A 23552-nucleotide genomic window follows, 5' to 3' on the forward strand; every position below is an offset into this window, starting at 1 on the left:
TTAGCAGAATGTACATTGAACATGTATGACGTCATTGCAAAACATAAGCACGTGGTTGGGCAAAAACGTCATACTCTTCAAGCAGAGGTTTGGCTCAGGCAGGTTTTGGACGCCTTTATTGTCGGGCTTTCTCAAAAACGCCTTAGAAACTAGTTTAACCTCTGGTTAGTGGTTTTTTCTTCCAATGACTTGTACAAATCTTCGGTAATTGGATTAACGTTACTTAGTATCTCAAAGCAGGTGTTGCGTCATTTTCTTTTTACCAGCTGTCTCGTCCGCTTTTGTGTGACAGTGTCAGGTGAACGGCATGTGGAGAAAATTGCGCGAAACAAGAAAGGGAGTAATATTTTTAACCATGTACGCTAACTTATCACAATTGGATCACATGTAGTAAATGGCAGAAGTCGTTGTCAAACATGACTCTGTTTCCTTTTGGGATCTTTAGGTTGTCAGTGTCGGACCGTCTGGATGTATAAACGCTATTTTGAAGAGAAATACATTACTGATGTGGGCGAACATGCACCTGACGGTGTACGTTGGGCAGAAAAAAAGGCATCACAAACCATGTATATTACTTCACGGAGGCGTCTTACTTCTTAGCCCAATTAACATTACAGACATATGTCGACATCACCGTGAGCGACACGCTACCCTAACGGCAATAATGTGTCGCGTGAAAGAAAATCATCATCGCTAATCAATTTGTGAAAACGACTCGCGGTGAAATCTTAAAGACACGTGATAATTTCATTGCAGTACGTATCAGATCATGACCTCTATGCAAGTAGTACAGGAAATAAAACAATATCCGTGTGCCATGTTTCTTTTCTCTTTATCATTATTTACAATAATACACAAACAACATTAGTCGATTTCGACATTTATTCTCTCCGCTGCATAACAATTACATGTGCATGGATATGTATGAATCCCTGCGTTTTTACAGTGATGCGCACATCCCAATACATTACTCTTGTGATGACGTTAACTCTTATATCAAAATATGATTAACATATATTATTGATGATTAAGATATATTACATGAAAGTTGAACGTACTTGCATCCCATCTCAGAGAGAGTTAGAGAGAGAGAGACAGAGAGAGAGAGAAAGAGAGAGAGAGAGAGAGAGAGAGAGAGAGAGAGAGAGAGAGAGAGAGAGATGGAGCCGGGGAGAGATGGAGCCGGGGAGAGAGACAGGTACAGAGGGAGAAAGAGACAGTGAGGAATATGTGGAAAAGTGATAAAGTGATACGCTTTCATTTGAATTTTTTTTGGTCGGCCATTAATATTGAATACACATTGAGAGAGTGGGAGACCTATTTGAGACTGTAGCGGAACAGACACTCCTTCAGCGGAGCCAAAGTCCCCAGTCCAGCACGTGACTGGTCCTTTGGGGGAGTCTGTTTCTCCATGAGCTCCATGTTGAAGTAACAGACTACTATGGTGACGAACTGCTTGATCTCGTTCAGGGCAAAGAAACGGCCGGGGCACATGCTGACGCCATGGCCGAAGGGCAGGAGGTAGTGGCGCAGCTTCCGGCCATTCTTGTAGAAGGTGGTCTTCTCCATTCCGTTCTCTAGGAAGCGGTCATACTTGAAGGTCTGAAGCAAATGCATATGTGAGAAATGCAAATTACTCAATTCGATAATATTCTGTTGTAAGGATACTTTCTTTGTCGACATATTGAGCTTTTATCTGTATAAAGATTGATGAGCGACTGTTGAGCCACAAAACGGATTTTTCCCCTTGATTTTCTCCTTGATGCAAAGACGAAACACGTAAAAGTCAAATGTTTATCTTTTTGATTCATTGACATGCCAAACGCTTAAGTATAGCAGTGGCAGCAACCAGAGGAAAGGGTGTAAAAAAATCAAGGTACTGAATTTAACGCACACTTTGTTTAAGATTGTGCAACGGTATGGGGTCTATTGGCGCTTACCGAAGGGTTCGCTTAGCGGTTACCCCGGGTTAACCTTCATTCGCTTCCGAGCCTTGTAGAATAGTAAGGAAGTAATTTTTAGTACTCAAGGTGCTTTCTACCTAATCCTCATGGTTCTCACTATGAAATTCAAGTGATGAAAGTAACGCACACTTTGTTTAAGATTCTGCAAGTTCCAATGTATGGGGTCGCTTTGCGGTTACCGAAGGGTTCGCCTAGCGGTTACCCCAGGCGAACCTTCATTCGCTTCCGAGTCGCGTAGAAAAGTAAGGAAGTAATTTTTAGTACTCCAATTGTTTTCTGCCTAATCCTCACGGGTTTTACTATGAAATTCAAATGACGAAAGTAACGCACACTTTGTTTAAGATTCTGCAAGTTCCAATGTATGGGGTCGCTTTTCGGTTACCGAAGGATTCGCTTAGCGGTTACCCTAGGCGAACCTTCATTCGCTTCCGAGCCTTGTAGAAAAGTAAGGAAGTAATTTTTAGTAATCAAATTGCTTTCTGCCTAATCCTCACGGATTATACTTTGAAATTCAAGTGATGAAAGTAACGCACACTTTGTTTAAGATTCTGCAAGTTCCAATGTATGGGGTCGCTTTGCGGTTACCGAAGGGTTCGCTTAGCGGTTACCCCAGGCGAACCTTCATTCGCTTCCGAGTCGCGTAGAAAAGTAAGGAAGTAATTTTTAGTACTCCAATTGTTTTCTGCCTAATCCTCACGGGTTTACTATGAAATTCAAGTGATGAAAGTAACGCACACTTTGTTTAAGATTCTGGAAGTTCCAATGTATTGAGTCGCTTTGCGGTTACCGAAGGATTCGCTTAGCGGTTACCCCAGGCGAACCTTCATTCGCTTCCGAGCCTTGTAGAAAAGTAAGGAAGTAATTTTTAGTACTCAAATTGCTTTCTGCCTAATCCTGACGGGTTTTACTTTGAAATTTAAGTGATGAAAGTAACGCAAACTTTGTTTAAGATTCTGGAAGTTCCAATGTATGGAGACGCTTTGCGGTTACCGAAGGGTTCGCTTAGCGGTTACCCCAGGCGAACCTTTATTCGCTTCTGAGCCTTGTAGAAAAGTAAGGAAGTAATTTTTAGTACTCAAATTGCGTCCTGCCTAATCTTCACAGGTTTTACTATGAAATTCAAGTGATGAAAGTAACGTTTGAATATCATATATAAGAGAGATACTTGTAACGTAACGTTAGTTCCCTTCTGCGGCGGGACCTTTATCCGTTATATGATATGATGGGTGTTTTGGGATATCAAGTCGACGGACGGTAGTTTCCAAGTGCAAATATTGAGCCGGATGATATGGCAGTGTGATGTTGAAACTATTGCAATTTAACCCCCCCCCCCCCCATTAACTTGTTATACTGTCGAAAAACGGATATAGGTTACCCCGCGGATAAAGGTAAATTAGCGTTACCTCAGGGTCGTCGAAGACCTCTGGGTCCATGTGCAGAAACCCTGGATACAGCGCCACCCTGTCGCCCTTGCGGACACGAAAGGTACTGCCGGATTCCAAGGCCAGTTCTGCATCTTCGGTGGCAACACGGATGATGATAGAAGCACTGCACATGCGCAATGCCTCGTTGATGGCGCTGCCTGTATCAGCAATAGACAATGTGTTAGTTTTTTTATTGGTAACAGATTGTTTCGCAACAATGTCAGTTCGCAACCATCAGTTCGCAACAAGGCAAGTCTTTTTGCAACAATGTACAAGTCGTTTCGCAACACTTGAATGTTATCAATCTTGACAGCCTAATAGTATTAGAAATCGTATTCCTAATATGATTATACTCTTTCCGCGCAAAATTCTTACTGGATGCAAAGGACAACCGCGGCGGCAGAGGAACATGGGGCCGCATGGACCTGACAGCCCGATGATTTTCATACGCCGGGCGGTTCAGTTTCATACGCGGCGTGCAGAGGTAGGAGCATAATTATGTTAGGAATACGATTTCTAATACATGTCGTACTATTAGGCTATCAAGATCAATAACATTCAAATGTTGCGAAAAGACTTGCCTTGTTGTGAACTGATTGTTGCGAAACAACCTGTAACCTTTTTATTTCTTTGCCATTTAGCGATAAGCTTTGGCACGTAACTGACTGAGGACATCTGTTACAATGTTCTTTCACATTCTTTTTTGCTAATAGCGATGGTGTGCAAATAAAGTTTGGCCTTAAAGAGGTAGACTGGCTTATTTCCAGAGAACAACATGGATTGAAAGCTTGTTTGCAGCCTAGGAGCCGAATTGCAAATGTTTTCTATCATAAAATTTCACAAAACATAATTACACATTAAACATTATCATACAACATTAAATATCATCATTCATACTTAAACATTATCATACAGCATTAAATATGGAATATTGCAATACAACATTAGATATCATTATACGACTTTAAACATGAAGCTTTATTACTACATTATACATATATATATATTTTGAGACTAAATGAGTTACTCATACATTACATATATAATCAAGATAAGTTTACACCCATAGAGATAACATAATCTTGTTAGAAATAAACTTTGGTAGGCTGGACTCTTTGTTGTTTTTCTGTGATACGAGCCTGACAATAACCTGAACCTATCACCCGTACGCTTAGTGGTGTCTTTTTACCTTCCCATCATGCAATGCGTGCATATCATTAATATCACTAGCCAGGGAATTGTGCCATGTAATATCATTGTGCCCAAACTTCACCAAACAGCAGTGTTTTTCTGAAAATACTATTGATTGATGATATTATACTACTTGTGCATCAGAAAAACACAAATGCACCAAAAAGCACCAATGGAAAAGTAAAGAAAATGATGTTTGTTGTATTGTTTTTGTAATAATTGTTGACAAATATCATTTTCTTTACTTTCCAATGGGTGCTTTTCTGAAAATACTATTGATTGATGGTATCATACTACTTGTGCATCAGAAAAACACAAATGCACCAAAAAGCACCCATGGAAAAGCAAAGAAAATGATATTTGTTGAATTGTTTTTTGTAATAATTGTTGACAAATATCCTTTTCTTTACTTGGCTTTCAGCTGCGATAATACACACACCGAGGCATTTCATGTCGTTCAGCTGCTCTCTCGTCACGTGGATCATCTTACCGGCTTCCTTCACTGTTTCCAAACTCTGTCCGGTCTCCTTCAAAATCTATAGATCAAAGAGTTCAGTCATCAGCTTTCGTGTCAGGATAAAACACGGATCTTTAGTTTCATGAGTTAAAAGGCCTTCCTTCCCTTTTTATACTTGTCTTGTGAGGAACTGAACAAATAGGATAAATAAAGGCATGAATAAGGGTCCATTTCTACTAGAAATTGGATCTGTGTTACCCTTGATTTTATAATTGGAATATTATGCACAATGGGAAAGCACTAAGTATGCTTTTAAAGACAACAAAGAACACACAAAACGTTAAAATATTTTCTTTACCTATGAAATTAATTCTTATGCAAGAAACTAAAGATAATTGTTGTATTTACCTGGTCCACTTCTGCCCTGACGGCATCCATGGCGACAGGATCCTTCAGGAGGTAGAACAAAGTCCAGAAGGCGGCAGGGACGGTGTTACTCTGTCATGAAAAGGGAAGGGGGATGGGTGAAACACTACTTATACTGTCCTTTGTGATACAAAGCTGGATCCCATTTACTGAAGAGTAATGGATGCCACTTGAAACGTCCAGAAGTAATGTTCCGTTTTTTTTATCCAGTTCCAGAGATTTGGGAGATTTGGACATTTGTCGTTTTGTACCTATTTTTGAAATAGCGACTTTGGAACGTTGATTCTTACCAAAGAAGCCCACATAGTTGCAAAGTTGAACCCCGTCATTTCGTCAGGAGACAGATTTCCGTCGGCGTAGATCTCCTGTCTCATTCGGATGAAATCAGAGACGCCGCGTTGAGAGAGCTCAGTCGGGGACACCATGGACTAAAAACACAGTAAAACATTTTTTGTTGGGTGCTTTAGAACAGACAAAAACAATGCAGTACTGCACTCAAGTTAGTAACTTACTTTACCCCACAGTGCCACATGCATACAAAGTACAGACAGAAGGTAAAGGTAGTATTTTACCTCCCCGACCGATGTCAGGTACCCATTTTACACCTGGGTGAAGTGAGGAAGGTCGTGTTAAGTGCCTTTCTCAAGGGCACAACCTCGGGGGCACGGCGCCTTTTGAACTCGGGACCTATAGGTTAGGCCATGTTGATTTGATTATATGGATGACATCCTCCGGGAACTCCAAAACTGATGCGAGCGAGCGAATAAAAAAAAAGTTTGGCCCCCAAAAAAAGTTGCCTTCAGTATGAAATCAAAGTGGCCAGGAAGGTTGAACATAGGACTAAACACACATAGTATGGTATACCAACAGTTAGGTGTAGGGACCAGTACATCATACGGGTGCAAAACATTTTTTTCTTCTTGGACCAATCCGAAAAAAACAGACCTGAAAAAAACAACAGAGGAACAGGTTTCGCCAATTACAAAATGGACACACTATGTCGGCAGCCATTTGGGGTCTAACCGCGGGGGGCCAAGAAGACAACAAGAGCGAAGTCAAGTAGAGTTTATAGTCAATTGCACCAAGTTTCTACAGTCAAAGGTACAGAGACAGTTAGCCTTTATTACATGGAGATGGGATTTTAAAATGCAGTGGGAGTCCAATAATCCACCAAACAGATTCCTTTGTAGCAAAATTGACCAATTACCATTGTTTTGAGTATTGACAGTTCTCAAGTTTTCACAGACAATCAGGTCCAGGTTCATGTACGGACCTGGAAATGATCCTCTGGACCTGAATTTTCTGTACTGGTACCTCCCCCAACCAACAATAGATTTTTTGTCTTTCTGTCCTTTCACATCTTATTCTTTGACTTTAGATTCATTTTGGCATTCTATGGCATTAGTTATCTGTTTTCTGATACTTTTTTTTCAATCTACGGAATATTTGTGCTCATTTTACAGCTGCTTTGCACAATTTATTGTGTGGTCGAAAACTTGTTATTTTTTTGGAAATGGCCGAAAATTGGTGCGAGCGCGGATGTCATCCATATAATCAAATCAACGTGGCCTTATTAGCCCAACACTCTACCAGTTACGCCACACATGACGCAACGCTACATTTCAGAAGTAGAGTTCGGCGACCTCATACATCCATGAATAGATCTTTTGCAAATGACTTTCATACTTGCATAATTTATCCTTTATTACTTTCTGGAGTTATCCTCTCCGGAAAATCTTCATGAAGAATGCCACTGCAATTCCAAAACTAGCCGCCATGAGCCAACTTGATGCAAAAGGTATCCCCAAATACCTTGTTTTTCAAAACAACGGATGTAGTTTACCCCGCAGTAATAAAGGTGAATTAGCGTTATCCCTGTTCTCATGGAGATAAAAACAGACCAGATCATATAACATACCTTCAGATATTCGTATCGCTTCTTGGTTTGTCCCATGAGGCACCACGGTACGTTGGAGATGATCTCTGGGAACCTCTTGTCGTACTTCTGGAACTCCTCCATGGCGTGGAGCAGCCGTGCTGTCTCTTCTTCATCTTCTTTGTGTCTCCCAAACAGAGTCTTGTAAGATGCTGTTGTACGCAAAACACGGTTTATTCAACTGTGCAAGAAATGCATGTCGTTATAATGCTAGCTTTTCTTCCGTAAGGTCTATAGTCTTTTTCCATATAGTCGCAGAATTCACGCAGCGAGTATATACGTCCCTCATGTTTGTTTTTTCAATTTTTCAGATTTGCTTTCAGAACTGCACTCAAGTTAGTAACTTATCTTAATAGTGCCATATACACAAGGACGGACAGAGGGTAAAGGTTTTGAAGCCGTAAGGGCAGTGGGTTGTTGTCCAACTCTCTCCTTCCACCGCCTTTTACCTCCCCAACCGAAGTCAGGTACCCATGATTTTTACACCTGGGTGGAGTGAGGAAGTTCGTGCAAAGTGCATTTCCCAAGAGTCCAGTATCGGTGACATACTTTAACAACTTGCATCATATTTCAATTATGACAGTTTCGAAATCAAGTTTCACAAATATCCAATCTTCGGTCATCGTCTAGTCCCTCAGCGACCGCCCTCTATAGTGAAAAGGATACTCGCTAAGCAAAGGTTCGGCTCCAGTTGTTGTTTGTACGTGGTTTTAGACGTTTTTATCGGGGCTTTCAGTTTTATGTCTTTCAGCAAGGCTGTGGACATACATAACGAATTGAAACCGGTACAAAATAGAAAGCCCGATAAAAACGCCTAAAACACGTAAGAAAAACAGCCGGTGCTAAACCTCTGCTTGGAGAGTATGAAAAGGGGACCTTACCGCTAAACATGATTCTGTAGACAAAGGACCACAGCTCTCCTTTGTTCCACTCTGCCTTGACATCTGTAGCGGCTAACATGGCGGACTGAAGATTGGTCATCATCACCTGGATCAGTGATGAAATATTTTTTCCATATTTCAGAAAATTATCGTTTGCGCAGCTGTCAATCTTATCCAGTCAAGAATTAGGGTGTCCTACAAAAATAGGGACAATCGTGGGGATTCTCTTTTTCTTTCCTTTTTTTTTCTAAATTTCAGTACTGATAATAATAAAACATCATGTTGTAATTAGCATGCAGGTATACACAGAACAAGCACAGATGTAGTCATAAACTAAACAAAGAAGTAAAGTGTTATGTAAAGATTCTTACCTTAACTATTCAAAATCTTAACTTCTAAATTCTGTACTGAATTGTAAACATAAACTCAGATGGACAGACGGAGAGCGAAAGTTGCTGGTGTTGTATTTGCATTTGACAAAATCGCTGCAAGATTTATAAATTATAGTACCTCTGTGACCTTTTCCAGTCCCTGCCCCTGTAACTCCTTTGGATACAGCGCATCACTGTCGGCTCGGACCCAATCGCGGTGGGTACCGTAGACTATCGGCATGCCGAAAGCGCGATGGGCTATCTTGGACGAAAACACGCGGAAGTCCAGAACCCTAAAATGACAGAAATCAAGTCACATTTCAAACCTGTTCTTAGTTAACACAATGATTGACTATTAAATACACATCATCATAGTAGCTGAAAATGAGAACCTAGTTTCGGTCAAGGACGTCATTTGGGATGGTGTTCAGGTGTGTTCCGCCTGAAAGTGGTTTTTCGGCTATGTCAGACAAACAAACAAACAAACAAATGAACAAACAAATGAACAAACAAATGAACAAACAAATGAACAAACAAATGAACAAACAAATGAACAAACAAATGAACAAACAAATGAACAAGCAAAAAACTGAACTGTATACCTATCAGATCCACACGTGCGTATATATTCAAGTCCGTATGAGGTCCTTATGGAGTTCTGAAACTACCTCCCACCGACTTAGCGATCCCCAAATACCCTATTTAGTCTCTACCGGGCTCCACAGGTTGCTGGAAAATAGTAGAAATTCGACAACTGTAGACGCAGAACATACTAGAGGAGTAAGCTAGCCAGGAAGTTTGTGACCCTGCTAACTCGTCTGACAATATTTGTCCAATTTCTACTATTTTTACGGATTTCAATCTATACGCATGTGTGAACACACCTTTAATGGTTCTTTACAACATGTTTGTTCATACTGACTTGCTGTTCCGGATGGCGTGAGTGAATGAGTGCGGGTCCAGGACGAAGGTGGTGTAGTGGCCGGCCAGTCGCACGGTGAACACGTCTCCATATTTCTTCCAGCGGGAAGTAATGAAACCCAGGGGGTTTCTGGAAAACTCCAGGGCGACCCCCAGGTACGGAAGAGGGCCTGGCTCCAATGGCGGCTCACCAGGTCTCCTGGAGTGTACGGGGCAAATAACACAGTTAGATCTCTCCATAGGAAAGCTTGTCAAAATACACTGAAACAAGCCCTCAGAAAAGTACTATCCCCAACTTCAATCTTAACTAGAGTTCCACGACCCCATACCTTCGCCAAATGATCCGTACCTTTACGACTGCTGTGTAAATTGTGTTTGTCATTAATTATGCAAATAAGGTTCTCATTTGCATAAATTATATCAGTTGATCATCTCCTCTATCAGACAACAGACGTACACAATCTATGTTAAGAAAGAAGGCTTTTATCGCATTTTCAGGTAATTTATGCATATGAGGATCTCATTTGCATAATTAATGTTCACCTATACATAACTTTCAAATGCAACAAGTAAGAACTTCCTGTTATTTACCACAATAAAATTATAGCATTTTCTCATTAATTATGCAAATTAGATCTTTATTTTGCATAACATCTATCAATCAATATTCTTCTCCTTCTCAGTTACAAATGTTACATGTTGCAATGGTCCTATAATGGAACTGAGCGTGTTTACAAAATTTCTTAACTAATTAGGAAAATTAGATACCAATTTGCATAATTAATATGTCATTATGTAAAGCATCACTTAAGCTATTTACATACCAAAAATCATAACAATCCGTTAACCCGTTCTTGAGTTATTCCCTTTTAAAGTCTGACACTGCCCTGCAGTTTCAAAACAAGCCGCTAGGGGGCCCAAACCTACACCACTTACTCTCGGCACCAATACCTGTCTACCACTCAAAAATCATAGCCGCAGCATGTTCAGAACTCGAGATATTAAACCAGGAAGCTCTGCTGCAGTACCGTAACAAGCTGCTAGGGGGCCCAAAATCTAATCGTTTCCAGGTCTCATCAAGACCTACCCACATACTAAATAGCAATACAATCCATTAAGGCTTTTTTTAGTTATGCTGGTCTCTACATACATACATACATACATGTACATACATAACGTTACATATATACAAACAAACGCTACCCAAAATATAACCTTCTTGGCGAAGGTAAAAATTCTTCTCTTCCAGAAAGTCACAAGGATTATCTTTATTACCCTTTACATAACAACGTGTTGATTGGTTTAATCACCGAGGAATGCTCGCTCTATATATGCGGAAGAAATTAAATCACAACTTTAACATCAGATACCACCCGTATACTAAAGCACTAAAACCCTTCCGCACGCCAACCAAACTGCGGAACTGAGCAAATTTTAACCAAAGTGGGAAAGTTTTAAGACCCTACCTGTTTCGTCTAACCCTTCTAACGCTCAAAATCCCCAGATTGGGCCAAAATATTGAAGGAAAAAGAGGATTTAAAGGATTTTGTGCTTTTTACTGCGCAGCTCAACTGTGACGTCTGACCTACAATGTGAAGGTCGGACAACTTACACGCCCATTCCACTAAAGCGGGAACCCCGCTGCGACCACGCTGAACAGAGCACTCAGCGATTTTCATCGACAAAATACAATCTTTTTAATGCTTTCCGTATTTTCATTCGTACCATTACAGGATACAGTTTGTATGATATTCCGACTATCATGAACCAAAGGTTTACACATATCCCCAGCGCGATCGTCGCTTTGTTGATTTTAGGGGGCTCAAAGTTCATCAACTCGGAGAACAGCGCAGCAAACTTGTGACCTGGGTCAGTACACATTGTAAAACACTAGGAGCGACTCAAACTCCACGTTCATGTTCGGTGCGCCCCATTTGACGTGCAACGGACTTAATTAGAAGCATTTATATATGAACTGGCTTTAACAGGGTTCACGACGTGAGCTGTGTAAACTTCATATCCCATTGAAATTGAGATTCGCCTTGCGTGTGCCATAGTCTGGTGAGCAATAGCGTAAGACGACGTTGTTAAGAAGAAGTGAACAAATATTTCTTACCTACGCCTTGTTGTGACCTGTAGAAGCACGAAGACTAAGACTACGGCCAGACAAACGCCCAGCAGTTCTGTCACCATCTTGCTGCAGTTCGGCAGGCAAGCCAGTCTATCTAAAGTTCATGTGGCACTGAGCACAGTCAAGGCGCATGCGTAATCGATATCTTCCCAAAGTCCAGGTCCAGCTGTGGCCTCAAATGTTCTTCAACCCTAGGGCCAAGGTACTCTCCAAGCAGAGGTTAGAGGGGGGTGGGTGTCATCGGGACCTTCTACACACTAGACAGGCAACATTTGCAAGCAAATACTGTATATTTCAACCATCTCCAGCCTTGTGACGGGTGATGGGGGCTTTAGTAGAATTACTTTCCGTCGAGAGGCGCAAAAATGTGTTCACGGTGGGAAAGTGAATGTGGCGATTCGAACGTGACTTTGCTAACACTCCAATGTTAGTACATGTACAACAACACAATCTAATATATTCCTAATAGGCCAAGTTAGGGTTGTGTTCCGGTGCTGTAGCATGAAAATCGATTCGTTGCAGGGCCAACATACGGGGGTTACAGGTAACGCTAGTTTACCTTTTTCCATTGGGTAACCTAGAGTCATTTTTGTTAAAAGCTGGATATTTAAAGATTCCATGTCAGCATTATCAAGATATTGCAATGAAAAACTCGACTAAATGATCCCAAATTACCCTATTTTATATACAACGGATAAAGGTTACCCTATGGATAAAGATGAACTAACGTTAATAGATTAAATGTCTTACGTCAGTCCTGAGACTTCTACCACAACAAGGATCTAGGTAAGAAATTCCGTATCTATAGAAAGTTTGGATAAAAGATGACATGAGACTCGTATTGAAAGATGCAGAAACCGTAGTTTGACTTTATTCACAGTTTTATACAACATCAGAGTGCTCAACCCCTCGCTGCGAAGGAGAAAGAATAATATCTGTATCTTCTGATACCTACAATCAACAGCAGTTAGTTTCTGTAAACCTTTTTTTCAAATTATCAGAACAAACCCAGATGTGAACGTTATGTTAAAAAAAGTAGTCATTTTTTAACGATTTTGCATACTTTGCAGTCAAATAAACTTCTAAAGCTATTCAATAATGGCAAAAAAACAATTCTGTCAGGAAAAAACGCATTGAGTCTTGTACAATTATCTAACGTGACGGATGGCGAAAAATTTCATGTGTTATTCTGAACCTCTTGCCTGAAACACAAAATTCATGTCTGGAAGAAAACGCCCTACTTTTTATACAGTTGTTTAGCGTGACAAATGTATTGAAACGTGTTTTTTTTTTCTTCAATTTTACCAATGAATTTTACCAAAAACCAGAGCATAAACTCTTCAGTCTCGAACTACTCGTTCAGATCAGGTCTCTAGATCTCCCACTCTGGAAAATAAGAAAATCTATCTGTAAACCACTTTTAAAACATTCAAAGTAACAAGTACCTCAGAACATTTAGGTGTCACTTTTGAAAGAATGTGTCAACCTATTTGGCGACAAGACAACCGGTCTGCATTAACTTAAGCTTTGTACAACTTAACAATAGATAACGTACAAATAACATACATGTGTTTAAAACATATACTTTACAATTTCTTGCATATAGATTTCAAAACCCAACAAGTAGAATTGTCTTAATACAGCATCTATTTCTACGCACCTCTAAAAATGATTAAAAGTCGAGAGCCTTATCCCAGCTGCTCATCCCCGACATTTTGGCCTTCCATGCTGTCTCTTTCCTGTTCTCCTGCACAGGCGGGCGACAAAAGTCAAGAATTACCCAAAAGTTCATCCTTGTCTGTTTCAAAATCTTAAGAACACACATTATAAGCCACAGACCATCAAAACGTTGCCCTTTGTTGATCCCAGCTGCAATAGAATTCTGCCCTTCTTGTCGAAATTCAACATTAGCGAGTGCACTGAGAAACTCACCCTCCTGCGTTCAGCTGCTAACTCCTGCTGTTTCTTCATGTCTTCCGCTGTGATCCTTTTCGCGACGCGTTTTCTCCTCTTGCTAAGACGTTTCTCCAAAGCCTGCGCCTTCTCCGAGTCCCGGGGAACGATGGCGTCCGTGTCGCTGACAGAGGAAATAACAAAGGCAGTGCTCTTGCCCTCCTTTTTGGCTGCCCTTGCTTTGGCCTTTGCTCTCCTAGAGCTCTCTGCAAGTTTTCGTGATCTATTCTGTAACATCTCCTGTTCAGAAAGATACAAACAAAGCGATTTAGCTCAGAGCTTCAAGCCTTCAACTGTGCCAACAGCCTATTTTTCTCTGCTTTTTGTCTTTTCTTGCTGATTGTCTTTATCATCAGAATTTCTCAAATTTCTGTGATGATGATCCACTCGTTGACTTAGAAATGATATGATATGATATGATATGATATGATATATGTTATGATATGATATGATATGAAATGACTCACGTCACGTCTGTTGGCGGCGTCACTGAGTTGCTGTCTCAGTTTAGTGCGTGATCCCGCGGACTCCTTCTTGACCCGTTCGCGCCTCTCCTGGAGAGTTTCCTCCAGTTTCGCAAGCTGAACTGGGCGGCGAGGGGGCGCGTCGGGTTCGGAGGCGGGCTTCACTAGCACCTGGAAAGCGACGGACTCGCCCCGGGTGTTGAGGGGCAACAGGCCGTCTTGTCGAAGCTCAGCAAGGACGTCGGCCGACGACTTGCTTGACCTTGGCTGCGACATTGGAGGCTGTGCGGTCACCACTGGACATTCTGGAACAATTCAAAGAATACGCGAAAATGTAGTTAATGTCCGTGGTAGCATACATTTACGGCAACATGTAAGATCTTGTATACGTTGCCTAAAGGATATGATAGGATAGGTCTACAACTACCCCCATCCATCACGACCGCATTTCGATCATATGCCATAATTTTAAGACAATAACAATAGACGGGAGACTTCGTAGTCCCAGTGACTCACCGGTGGTCCCGCGGTTCATTTCCTCCTCTTCTGGTGCTGGTTCCTTCTCCACATCTCCCTCCACTACAGGGGACACCTTGTTAGAGCGCTTCATACAGAAGCAGCTCGTGAGCGTAATGAGAAACTTCCACATTATGTGCGTACAATTGTCACGAGTTTGTGATCAGTGACTATCGCCAAATAAGCTAGTGGAACTTTGTTGTTCGAAACGCAGCTAGGCAACACAATATAACGTCATAAGTGATGGGGAAGTGTGGAATGTTCGATTATTGGACAAGGCGAGGGGGTGTAGTATGGTCTTTCTGTCTTTGTTTAATCATTGTTCTACGATGTGGGGCTTAAATTACAAATTCAACTACTAGTAGTTGAAACTGGCCAAATGAAAAAAAAAGAACTAAAATATCTAATTTTATCACTTTTTCTTGAAAACATATAAACATATACTTTTTACAGTACGACACCTTGTCCAATAATGGAACATTCCTCACTTCCCAAATGGGTTGTTGAAATAAAAAAATTGCTTAACATAAATGTAAAAAATGCATAATTTCAAACATGCGTTTCAGTTTGCCCCATGGATGTTTTGAAGTACCAGTACTAGATAAAAACTTGATCACTTTGGTCTCTTTTTTAGGATGGGGATTTGGGTGGGTCGTTTCAACTTAGCAAAATATGATTGGTGAGTGGTGACTAATAAATAAATGATGACAACGACTTGGTATCTTTTTTTTTGTGCTGCTAAGCTCCTTTAGGCCATGTTGATTTGATTATATGGATGACATCCGCGCTCGCACCAATTTTCGGCCATTTCCCAAAAAAAAAGAGAAGTTTTTGACCACACAGTAAATTGTGCAAAGCAGCTGTAAACTGAGCACATATATGCCGTAGATTGGAAAAAAAGTATCAGAAAGCAGATAACTAATGCCATAGAATGCCAAAATAATTCTAAAGTCAAAGAATAAGATGTGAAAAAAATCTATTGTTGGTAGGGGTAGGTACCAGTACAGAAAATTTAGGTACAGGTTCCGTTCAGGTCCAGAGGATCATTTCCAGATCCGGACCTGAACCTGATTGTCTGTGGAAACTTGAGAATTTGCTTTACTCAAAACAATGATAATTGGTCAATCTCCAAGTGATCAAGTTTCTGTACCTTTGACTGTAGAAACTTGGTGCAAATGACTATAAACTCTACTCGACTTCGCTCTTGTTGTCTTCTTAGCCCGGTAAGACCCCAAATGCTTGCTGACATAGTATGTCCATTTTCTAATTGGCGAAACCGGTTCCACTGATTTTTTCAGGTCTTTTTTTTGTGTGGATCGGTCCAAGAAGAAGAAAAAAAAAACGTTTTGCACCTGTACGATGTACTGGTCCCTACACCTAACTGTTGGTATATCATACTATGTGTTTTTAGTCCTATGTTCAACCTTCGTGACCACTTAGATTTCATACTGAAGTCAACTTTTTTTTTTGGCCAAACTTTTTTTTTATTCGCTCGCTCGCATCAGTTCTGGAGTTCCCAGAGGATGTCATCCATATAATCAAATCAACATGGCCTTAACAGGAATTACTAGCAGTGCGCATGTGTCAGTAACAAGTGATCGGAACAAATAAAGATAGGGAAAAATTAAATACACTGATGAACGTAAACAACTGACTTGTGGGTGCAAGAGAAGACAAGTGAATTTAGTGTAACGATCGCCTCAAATGTCTAGCATTAGCAGTGCGCGGGTGTCAGTAACAAGTGATCGGAACAAATAAACATAGGGCAATAAAGGTAACAACACTAAGCAACATAAACAACTGAGTTGTGGGTGTTTTATGAGTGAATTTAGTAGATATCATCTAACGTCACACATAACGTTATAACGTTACAAGGGCGCGTAGGGTCGACTCAAAGTCAGCAGGACCCTCCCCGGATTGGTTTTGAACTGAGACCCCCCCCCCCCAACGATCACCTCAAATGTCGTGTATTAAACTCTAGGGCCAAGGTACTCTCCAAGCAGAAGTTGGCGGGAGGAGAATCGTGACATTTTACATACGTACTAGACAGGCAACATTTGCGAGCAACTACTGTATATTTCAACCACCTCCCACCAAGTCGGCCAACTGAGCTCAGTTCTTGATTTGTGACTGGGGCTTTAGTAAAGTTATTTTCCGTCGTAAGGCACAAAAAGGTGTTTAGGACGGGAAAGTCAATGTGACGATTAGAACGTGACCTTGCTCATACTCCAATGATCCCTAGCTATAACAAAGTTAGTTCTATCTATAATATCTTCCTAAAAGGCTAAGTTAAGCTAAGGGCATAACCCACCGCTGTGTACGTGCTGTCTACGTGCCAAAACTTGGGCAATCTTTTAGGATTCGTAAGTACCGCCTCCGTACAAACTCGTAGGGAATCCGACGGATTTTGGAGCACGCAGCCACGCCGTAGAACTTTACGTACAGGCAAGACTTTGTGTGCCATCGGGCTGCGGATTCGCTCCCCGTACATGCTATTACCGGCGACGCGCCTAGCGCCTGCCCTGTACAGCCTGAACGTTTTCTGAAATGCGTGGCGAAGGTGGCCTCTCAAAATTTTGCACGTATGGGGGGGGGGGGGGAGGGGGGTTGTGCCCTTAGCTTTAGGGTTACGTTCCGGTGCTATAGCATGAAAATCGATTCTGTGCAGGTCCAACATACGGGGGTTACAGGTAACAGATTTAGATGTCTTACGCCAGTCCTATAGAAAGATCAGACAAAAGATGACATGATACTCGTATTGAAAGATGCGGAAACCGTAGTTTGACTTTATTTACAGTTTTGTACAAAATGCGAGTGCTCAACCCCTCGCTGTGAAGGAGAAAGTATAATAAATGTATCTGCTGATACCTACAATCAACAGCAGTAAGTGTCTGTTAACCTTTTTTTCAAATTATCAAAACAAACCCAGATGTGAACGTTATGTTAAAAAAAGTAGTCATTTTTTTAAAGATTTTGCTTATTTTGCAGTCAAAGAAACTTCTAAAGCTACTCAATAATGGCAAAAAAAAACCAATTCTGTCGGGAAAAAACGCATCGAGTCTTGTACAATTATCTAACGTGACGGATGGCGAAAAATTACATGCGTCATTCTGAACCTCTTGGCAGAAACACAAAATTCATGTCTGGAAGAAAACACCCTACTTCTTATACAGTTATTTAGCGTGACAAATGTATTGAAACGTTGTTTTTTTTTTCTTCAAATTTTTCAATTAATTTTATCAAAACCCAGAGCATAAACGTGGCCAGTCTCCAACTGTTCGTCCAAATCAGGCCTCTAGATCTCCCACTCTGGAAAATAAGAACTTTCTGTAAACCACTTTTAAAACATTCAAACTATTAGAACCTCAAAACATTTAGGTGTAAAACGCATGTTTGAAAGAATGTATTTTGTTTACATTCATGTATAACATTTTTGTTTTTGGCGGCAAGACAACCGGTCTGCATCAACTTAAGCTTTGTACTACATTAACGGTAAGGTATAGATAACGTACAAATAACGTACATGTACAAAACATATACTTTACAATACATTGCATACAGATTTCAAAATTCAACAAGTAGAATCTTCTTAATACAACATCTATTTCTACGCACCTCTAAATATGATTAGAAGTCGAGAGCCTTATCCCAGCTGCTCATCCCCGACATTTTGGCCTTCCATGCTGTCTCTTTCCTGTTCTCCTGCACAGGCGGGCGACAAAAGTCAAGAATTACCCAAAAGTTCATCCTTGTCTGTTTCAAAATCTTAAGAACACACATTATAAGCCACAGACCATCAAAACGTTGCCCTTTGTTGATCCCAGCTGCAATAGAATTCTGCCCTTCTTGTCGATATTCAACATTAGCGAGTGCACTGAGAAACTCACCCTCCTGCGTTCAGCTGCTAACTCCTGCTGTTTCTTCATGTCTTCCGCTGTGATCCTTTTCGCGACGCGTTTTCTCCTCTTGCTGAGACGTTTCTCCAAAGCCTGCGCCTTCTCCGAGTCCCGGGGAACGATGGCGTCCGTGTCGCTGACAGAGGAAATAACAAAGGCAGTGCTCTTGCCCTCCTTCTTGGCTGCCCTTGCTTTGGCCTTTGCTCTCCTAGAGCTCTCTGCAAGTTTTCGTGATCTATTCTGTAACATCTCCTGTTCAGAAAGATACAAACAAAGCGATTTAGCTCAGAGCTTCAAGCCTTCAACTGTGCCAACAGCCTATTTTTCTCTGCTTTTCGTCTTTTCTTGCTGATTGTCTTTATCATCAGAATTTCTCAAATTTCTGTGAGGATGATCCACTCGTTGACTAGAAATGATATGGTATGATATATGTTATGATATGATATGATATGATATGATATGATATGATATGATATGATATGATATGATATGACTCACGTCACGTCTGTTGGCGGCGTCACTGAGTTGCTGTCTCAGTTTAGTGCGTGATCCCGCGGACTCCTTCTTGACCCGTTCGCGCCTCTCCTGGAGAGTTTCCTCCAGTTTCGCAAGCTTAACTGGGCGGCGAGGGGGCGCGTCGGGCTCGGAGGCGGGCTTGACTAGCACCTGGAAAGCGACGGACTCGCCCCGGGTGTTGAGGGGCAACAGGCCGTCTTGTCGAAGCTCAGCAAGGACGTCGGCCGACGACTTGCTTGACCTTGGCTGCGACATTGGAGGCTGTGCGGTCACCACTGGACATTCTGGAACAATTCAAAGAATACGCGAAAATGTAGTTAATGTCCGTGGTAGCATACATTTACGGCAATATGTAAGATCTTGTATACGTTGCCTAAAGGATATGATAGGATAGGTCTACAACTACCCCATCCATCACGACCGCATTTTGATCATATGCCATAATTTTAAGACAATAACAATAGACGGGAGACTTCGTAGTCCCAGTGACTCACCGGTGGTCCCGCGGTTCATTTCCTCCTCTTCTGGTGCTGGTTCCTTCTCCACATCTCCCTCCACTACAGGGGACACCTTGTTGGAGCGCTTCATACAGAAGCAGCTCGTGAGCGTAATGAGAAACTTCCACATTATGTGCGTACAATTGTCACGAATCTGTCACTATCGGCACATCTGCTAGTGGAACTTTGTTGTTCTAAACGCAGCTAGGCAACACAATATAACGTCATAAGTGATGGGGAAGTGTGGAATGTTCGATTATTGGACAAGGCGAGGGGGTGTAGTATGGTCTTTCTGTCTTTGTTTAATCATTGTTCTACGATGTGGGGCTTAAATTACAAATTCAACTACTAGTAGTTGAAACTGGCCAAATGAAAAAAAAAGAACTAAAATATCTAATTTCATCACTTTTTCTTGAAAACATATACTTTTTACAGTACGACACCTTGTCCAATAATGGAACATTCCACACTTCCCAAATGGGTTGTTGAAATAAAAAAAAAAAGTTTTACATAAATGTAAAAAATACATAATTTCAAACATGCGTTTCAGTTTGCCCCATGGATGTTTTGAAGTACTAGTACTAGACAAAAACTTGATCACTTTGGTCTCTTTTCTAGGATGGGGATTTGGGCGGGTCGATTCAACTTAGCAAAATATGATTGGTGAGGGGTGACTGATAAATAAATGATAACAACGACTTGGGATCTTTTTTGTGCTGCTGAGCCCCTATAACAGGAATTACTAGCAGTGCGCATGTGTCAATAACAAGTGATCGGAACAAATAAACATAGGGAAAAATTAAATACACTGATGAACGTTAACAACTGATTTGTGGGTGCAAGAGAAGACAAGTGAATTTAGTGTAACGATCGCCTCAAATGTCTCGCAGTGCTCATGTGTGAGTAACACGTGATCGGAACAAATAAACATAGGGCAATAAAAGTAAATACACTGACGAATGTAAACAACTGATTTGTGGGTGCAAGAGAAGATAAGTGAATCTAGTGTAACGATCGCCTCAAATGTCTAGCAGTAACGGTGCGCATGTGTCAGTAACAAGTGATCGGAGCAAATAAACATAGGGAACTCGAAATAAAAGTAAATACACTGACGAACGTGAACAACTGATTTGTGGGTGCAAGAGAAGATAAGTGAATCTAGTGTAACGATCGTCTGAAATGTCTAGCAGGGTGTCAGTAACAAGTGATCGGAGCAAATAAACATAGGGAATTCGAAATAAAAGTAAATACACTGACGAACATGAACAACTGATTTGTGGGTGCATGCGAAGACACGTGAATTTAGTGTAACGATCGCCTCAAATGTCTAGCAGTAGAAGTGCTCATGTGTCAGTAATAAGTGATCGGAGCAAATAAACATAGGGAAATAACGGTAACGATACTAATCAACATAAACAACTGAGTTGTGGGCGTTTTATGAGGGAATTACATTTTACATTATGTCCCTTTAATGGGTATTATTATTTACACATAAGTTATACAAGGACGTGTAGGACCGACTCAATGTCAGCAGGACCCTCCCCGGATCGGTTCTGAACTGGAGAGACCCCGCCTCCGCCACACCAGGCTCAAGTTTCTTCAACTCCTGGGTGGTACGAGAGGGAAACGAGAGCCTGTAACGTTAGTAGTTGGATTTACTCGCAAGTCACAATGGTCTGCAGTTTGAAAGCGTGGTTGGTGCGGCTGGATCATCATCTTGAGTCGCCCGGACCTATACTGGACGCTTGTGGGACAGGAATGTTGTTGTGGATGATTTTGTACATGGTTGTGAGCCTATATACGTTTTTCGGGTCTAGTCTGCAAGGACTTCCAGCCCAGTTTGTTGATAAGTGCGGTGTCACAAAGCACACGTGTCTATGGAGATTTGTGCACGATGGCAACTTCATCATCAGCTTATCATGACAACTGTGTGACTGGAAGCCGTGTTGAACTGGACAAAACACAGGATACTCGGCTTCTGTATCGGTAAAGACTCTTTCTTTACTTTCCTTTGGGGTACACAAACACGTGTGTACGGTGGGGAAGTGAATGTGGCCATTCGAACGTGACCTTGCACATACGGCAGTGATCCAACAGGTCACCGTTTTTAGCGATAACAAAGGGTTCGTGGAACTCTAGTTTCACTAGCGTTTGTGTGTCTGTGTGTCTGTCATCAAGATAACTCAAGAACGGCCGGGTGGATTAGTTTCATACTTGGTGTGTTGGTAGGGTGTGACGAAAGCTGGAAATTATGTGATTTTGGCCCCCCTAGTGGCTTCCCTTGGTACTGCAGTGCAAATTCCGGTTTTGCTATCTCGTGTTCTGACCAGCCTATGATCACGATTTTAGGGTGTTAGATAGCTCTTGTGCTCAGAAAGAAGTAACATAGGTTTGGCCCCCCTAGCGACCAGATTTAGGACAGCAGGGGCATTTTTGTAAAAAAAACTTCTGAAGCGGATAACTCAAGAGGGGAACAACGGATTTTCATAATTTTTGGTATGTAGGTACCTTAGACAATGTTGTACAAAATGAAATTCTAATTATGCAAAATTAGAGTACATTTGCATAATTAATGAGAATATTCTATCATAGCAGTTTTTTCAATGTACACTCTTGTCCCGGATATGATATGGTCTTGACATTTGGGTGGTAGATAGCTTTCAGCGTCATGACATAGTGGGCCAAGTTTCAGTCCCCTACGAATAAAGGTGAACTAACGTTAATAGATTAGATGTCTTACGTCAGTCTTGAGACTTCTGCCAGCACAAGAATCTAGGTAAGAAATTCTGTATCTAAAGAAAGATCAGATAAAAGATGACATGATACTCGTATTGAAAGATGCGGAAACCGTAGTTTGACTTTATTTACAGTTTTGTACAACATGCGAGTGCTCAACCCCTCGCTGCGAAGGAGAAAGAATAATAAATTTAGATGTATCTGCTGATACCTACAATCAACAGCGGTTAGTGTCTGTTAACCTTTTTTTCAAATTATCAAAACAAACCCAGATGTGAACGTTATGTTAAAAAAAAGTAGTCATTTTTTAAAGATTTTGCTTATTTTGCAGTCAAAGAAACTTCTAAAGCTACTCAATAATGGCAAAAAAAACAATTCTGTCGGGAAAAAACGCATCGAGTCTTGTACAATTATCTAACGTGACGGATGGCGAAAAATTACATGTGTCATTCTGAACCTCTTGGCAGAAACACAAAGTTCATGTCTGGAAGAAAACGCTCTACTTTTTATACAGTTGTTTAGCGTGACAAATGTATTGAAACGTGTTTTTTTTTCTTCAATTTTACCAATGAATTTTTCCAAAAAACAGAGTATAAACTCTTCAGTCTCGAACTACTCGTCCAGATCAGGTCTCTAGATCTCCCACTCTGGAAAATAAGAAAATCTATCTGTAAACCACTTTTAAAACATTCAAAGTAACAAGTACCTCAGAACATTTAGGTGTCACTTTTGAAAGAATGTGTCAACCTATTTGGCGACAAGACAACCGGTCTGAATTAACTTAAGCTTTGTACAACTTAACAATAGATAACGTACAAATAACATACATGTGTTTAAAACATATACTTTACAATTTCTTGCATATAGATTTCAAAACCCAACAAGTAGAATTGTCTTAATACAGCATCTATTTCTACGCACCTCTAAAAATGATTAAAAGTCGAGGGCCTTATCCCAGCTGCTCATCCCCGACATTTTGGCCTTCCATGCTGTCTCTTTCCTGTTCTCCTGCACAGGCGGGCGACAAAAGTCAAGAATTACCCAAAAGTTCATCCTTGTCTGTTTCAAAATCTTAAGAACACACATTATAAGCCACAGACCATCAAAACGTTGCCCTTTGTTGATCCCAGCTGCAATAGAATTCTGCCCTTCTTGTCGATATTCAACATTAGCGAGTGCACTGCTCATGAGAAACTCACCCTCCTGCGTTCAGCTGCTAGCTCCTGCTGTTTCTTCATGTCTTCCGCTGTGATCCTTTTCGCGACGCGTTTT

The 23552-nt window shown here is 41.1% G+C and overlaps 3 protein-coding genes across 3 annotated transcripts; all 3 read right to left on the reverse strand.

Annotated features, from left to right (window-relative positions):
* Positions 1 to 1148: 1148 nt before the first annotated feature.
* On the reverse strand, positions 1149 to 11793 carry LOC118419007 (cytochrome P450 7B1-like). The gene is made up of 10 exons (XM_035825224.1): positions 11688 to 11793; positions 9573 to 9770; positions 8790 to 8943; positions 8280 to 8385; positions 7381 to 7550; positions 5753 to 5890; positions 5445 to 5534; positions 5019 to 5115; positions 3368 to 3546; positions 1149 to 1602 (listed from the first exon to the last, which is right to left on the reverse strand). The coding sequence occupies exons 1-10, from the start codon at positions 11762 to 11764 to the stop codon at positions 1318 to 1320; spliced, it is 1494 nt and encodes a 497-aa protein (XP_035681117.1). The 5' UTR covers positions 11765 to 11793; the 3' UTR covers positions 1149 to 1317.
* Positions 11794 to 13104: 1311 nt separating this feature from the next.
* LOC118420287 lies at positions 13105 to 14936 on the reverse strand. Its single transcript, XM_035827057.1, has 4 exons — positions 14636 to 14936; positions 14123 to 14424; positions 13635 to 13895; positions 13105 to 13449 (listed from the first exon to the last, which is right to left on the reverse strand). Exons 1-4 carry the CDS (start codon positions 14766 to 14768, stop codon positions 13375 to 13377), a joined length of 771 nt encoding a protein of 256 aa, XP_035682950.1. The 5' UTR covers positions 14769 to 14936; the 3' UTR covers positions 13105 to 13374.
* Positions 14937 to 17380: 2444 nt separating this feature from the next.
* On the reverse strand, positions 17381 to 19688 carry LOC118419126. The gene is made up of 5 exons (XM_035825436.1): positions 19542 to 19688; positions 19030 to 19331; positions 18523 to 18783; positions 18251 to 18337; positions 17381 to 17944 (listed from the first exon to the last, which is right to left on the reverse strand). Exons 1-4 carry the CDS (start codon positions 19672 to 19674, stop codon positions 18263 to 18265), a joined length of 771 nt encoding a protein of 256 aa, XP_035681329.1. The 5' UTR covers positions 19675 to 19688; the 3' UTR covers positions 17381 to 17944; positions 18251 to 18262.
* Positions 19689 to 23552: the final 3864 nt, after the last annotated feature.

This window comes from Branchiostoma floridae, chromosome 1 (genome assembly GCF_000003815.2).
Source record: "Branchiostoma floridae strain S238N-H82 chromosome 1, Bfl_VNyyK, whole genome shotgun sequence".
Classification (NCBI taxonomy): Eukaryota; Metazoa; Chordata; class Leptocardii; order Amphioxiformes; family Branchiostomatidae; genus Branchiostoma; species Branchiostoma floridae.

What these genes read in the sequence shown, in the direction of transcription:
- LOC118419007 (XM_035825224.1), bottom strand. Translation starts at nt 11,764, where the DNA reads ATGGTGACAGAACTGCTGGGCGTTTGTCTGGCCGTAGTCTTAGTCTTC. An exon ending in AGCGATACGAATATCTGAAG is followed by an intron (nt 5,891 to 7,380) that starts GTATGTTATATG and finishes CTGTGTTTTTAG; the next exon opens with TCCATGGTGTCCCCGACTGA. An exon ending in GAACGACATGAAATGCCTCG is followed by an intron (nt 3,547 to 5,018) that starts GTGTGTGTATTA and finishes TTGCTGATACAG; the next exon opens with GCAGCGCCATCAACGAGGCA.
- LOC118420287 (XM_035827057.1), bottom strand. Translation starts at nt 14,768, where the DNA reads ATGTGGAAGTTTCTCATTACGCTCACGAGCTGCTTCTGTATGAAGCGC. An exon ending in ACGCCGCCAACAGACGTGAC is followed by an intron (nt 13,896 to 14,122) that starts GTGAGTCATTTC and finishes CTTTCTGAACAG; the next exon opens with GAGATGTTACAGAATAGATC. An exon ending in TAGCAGCTGAACGCAGGAGG is followed by an intron (nt 13,450 to 13,634) that starts GTGAGTTTCTCA and finishes CCGCCTGTGCAG; the next exon opens with GAGAACAGGAAAGAGACAGC.
- LOC118419126 (XM_035825436.1), bottom strand. Translation starts at nt 19,674, where the DNA reads ATGTGGAAGTTTCTCATTACGCTCACGAGCTGCTTCTGTATGAAGCGC. An exon ending in AATGAACCGCGGGACCACCG is followed by an intron (nt 19,332 to 19,541) that starts GTGAGTCACTGG and finishes GAATTGTTCCAG; the next exon opens with AATGTCCAGTGGTGACCGCA. An exon ending in TAGCAGCTGAACGCAGGAGG is followed by an intron (nt 18,338 to 18,522) that starts GTGAGTTTCTCA and finishes CCGCCTGTGCAG; the next exon opens with GAGAACAGGAAAGAGACAGC.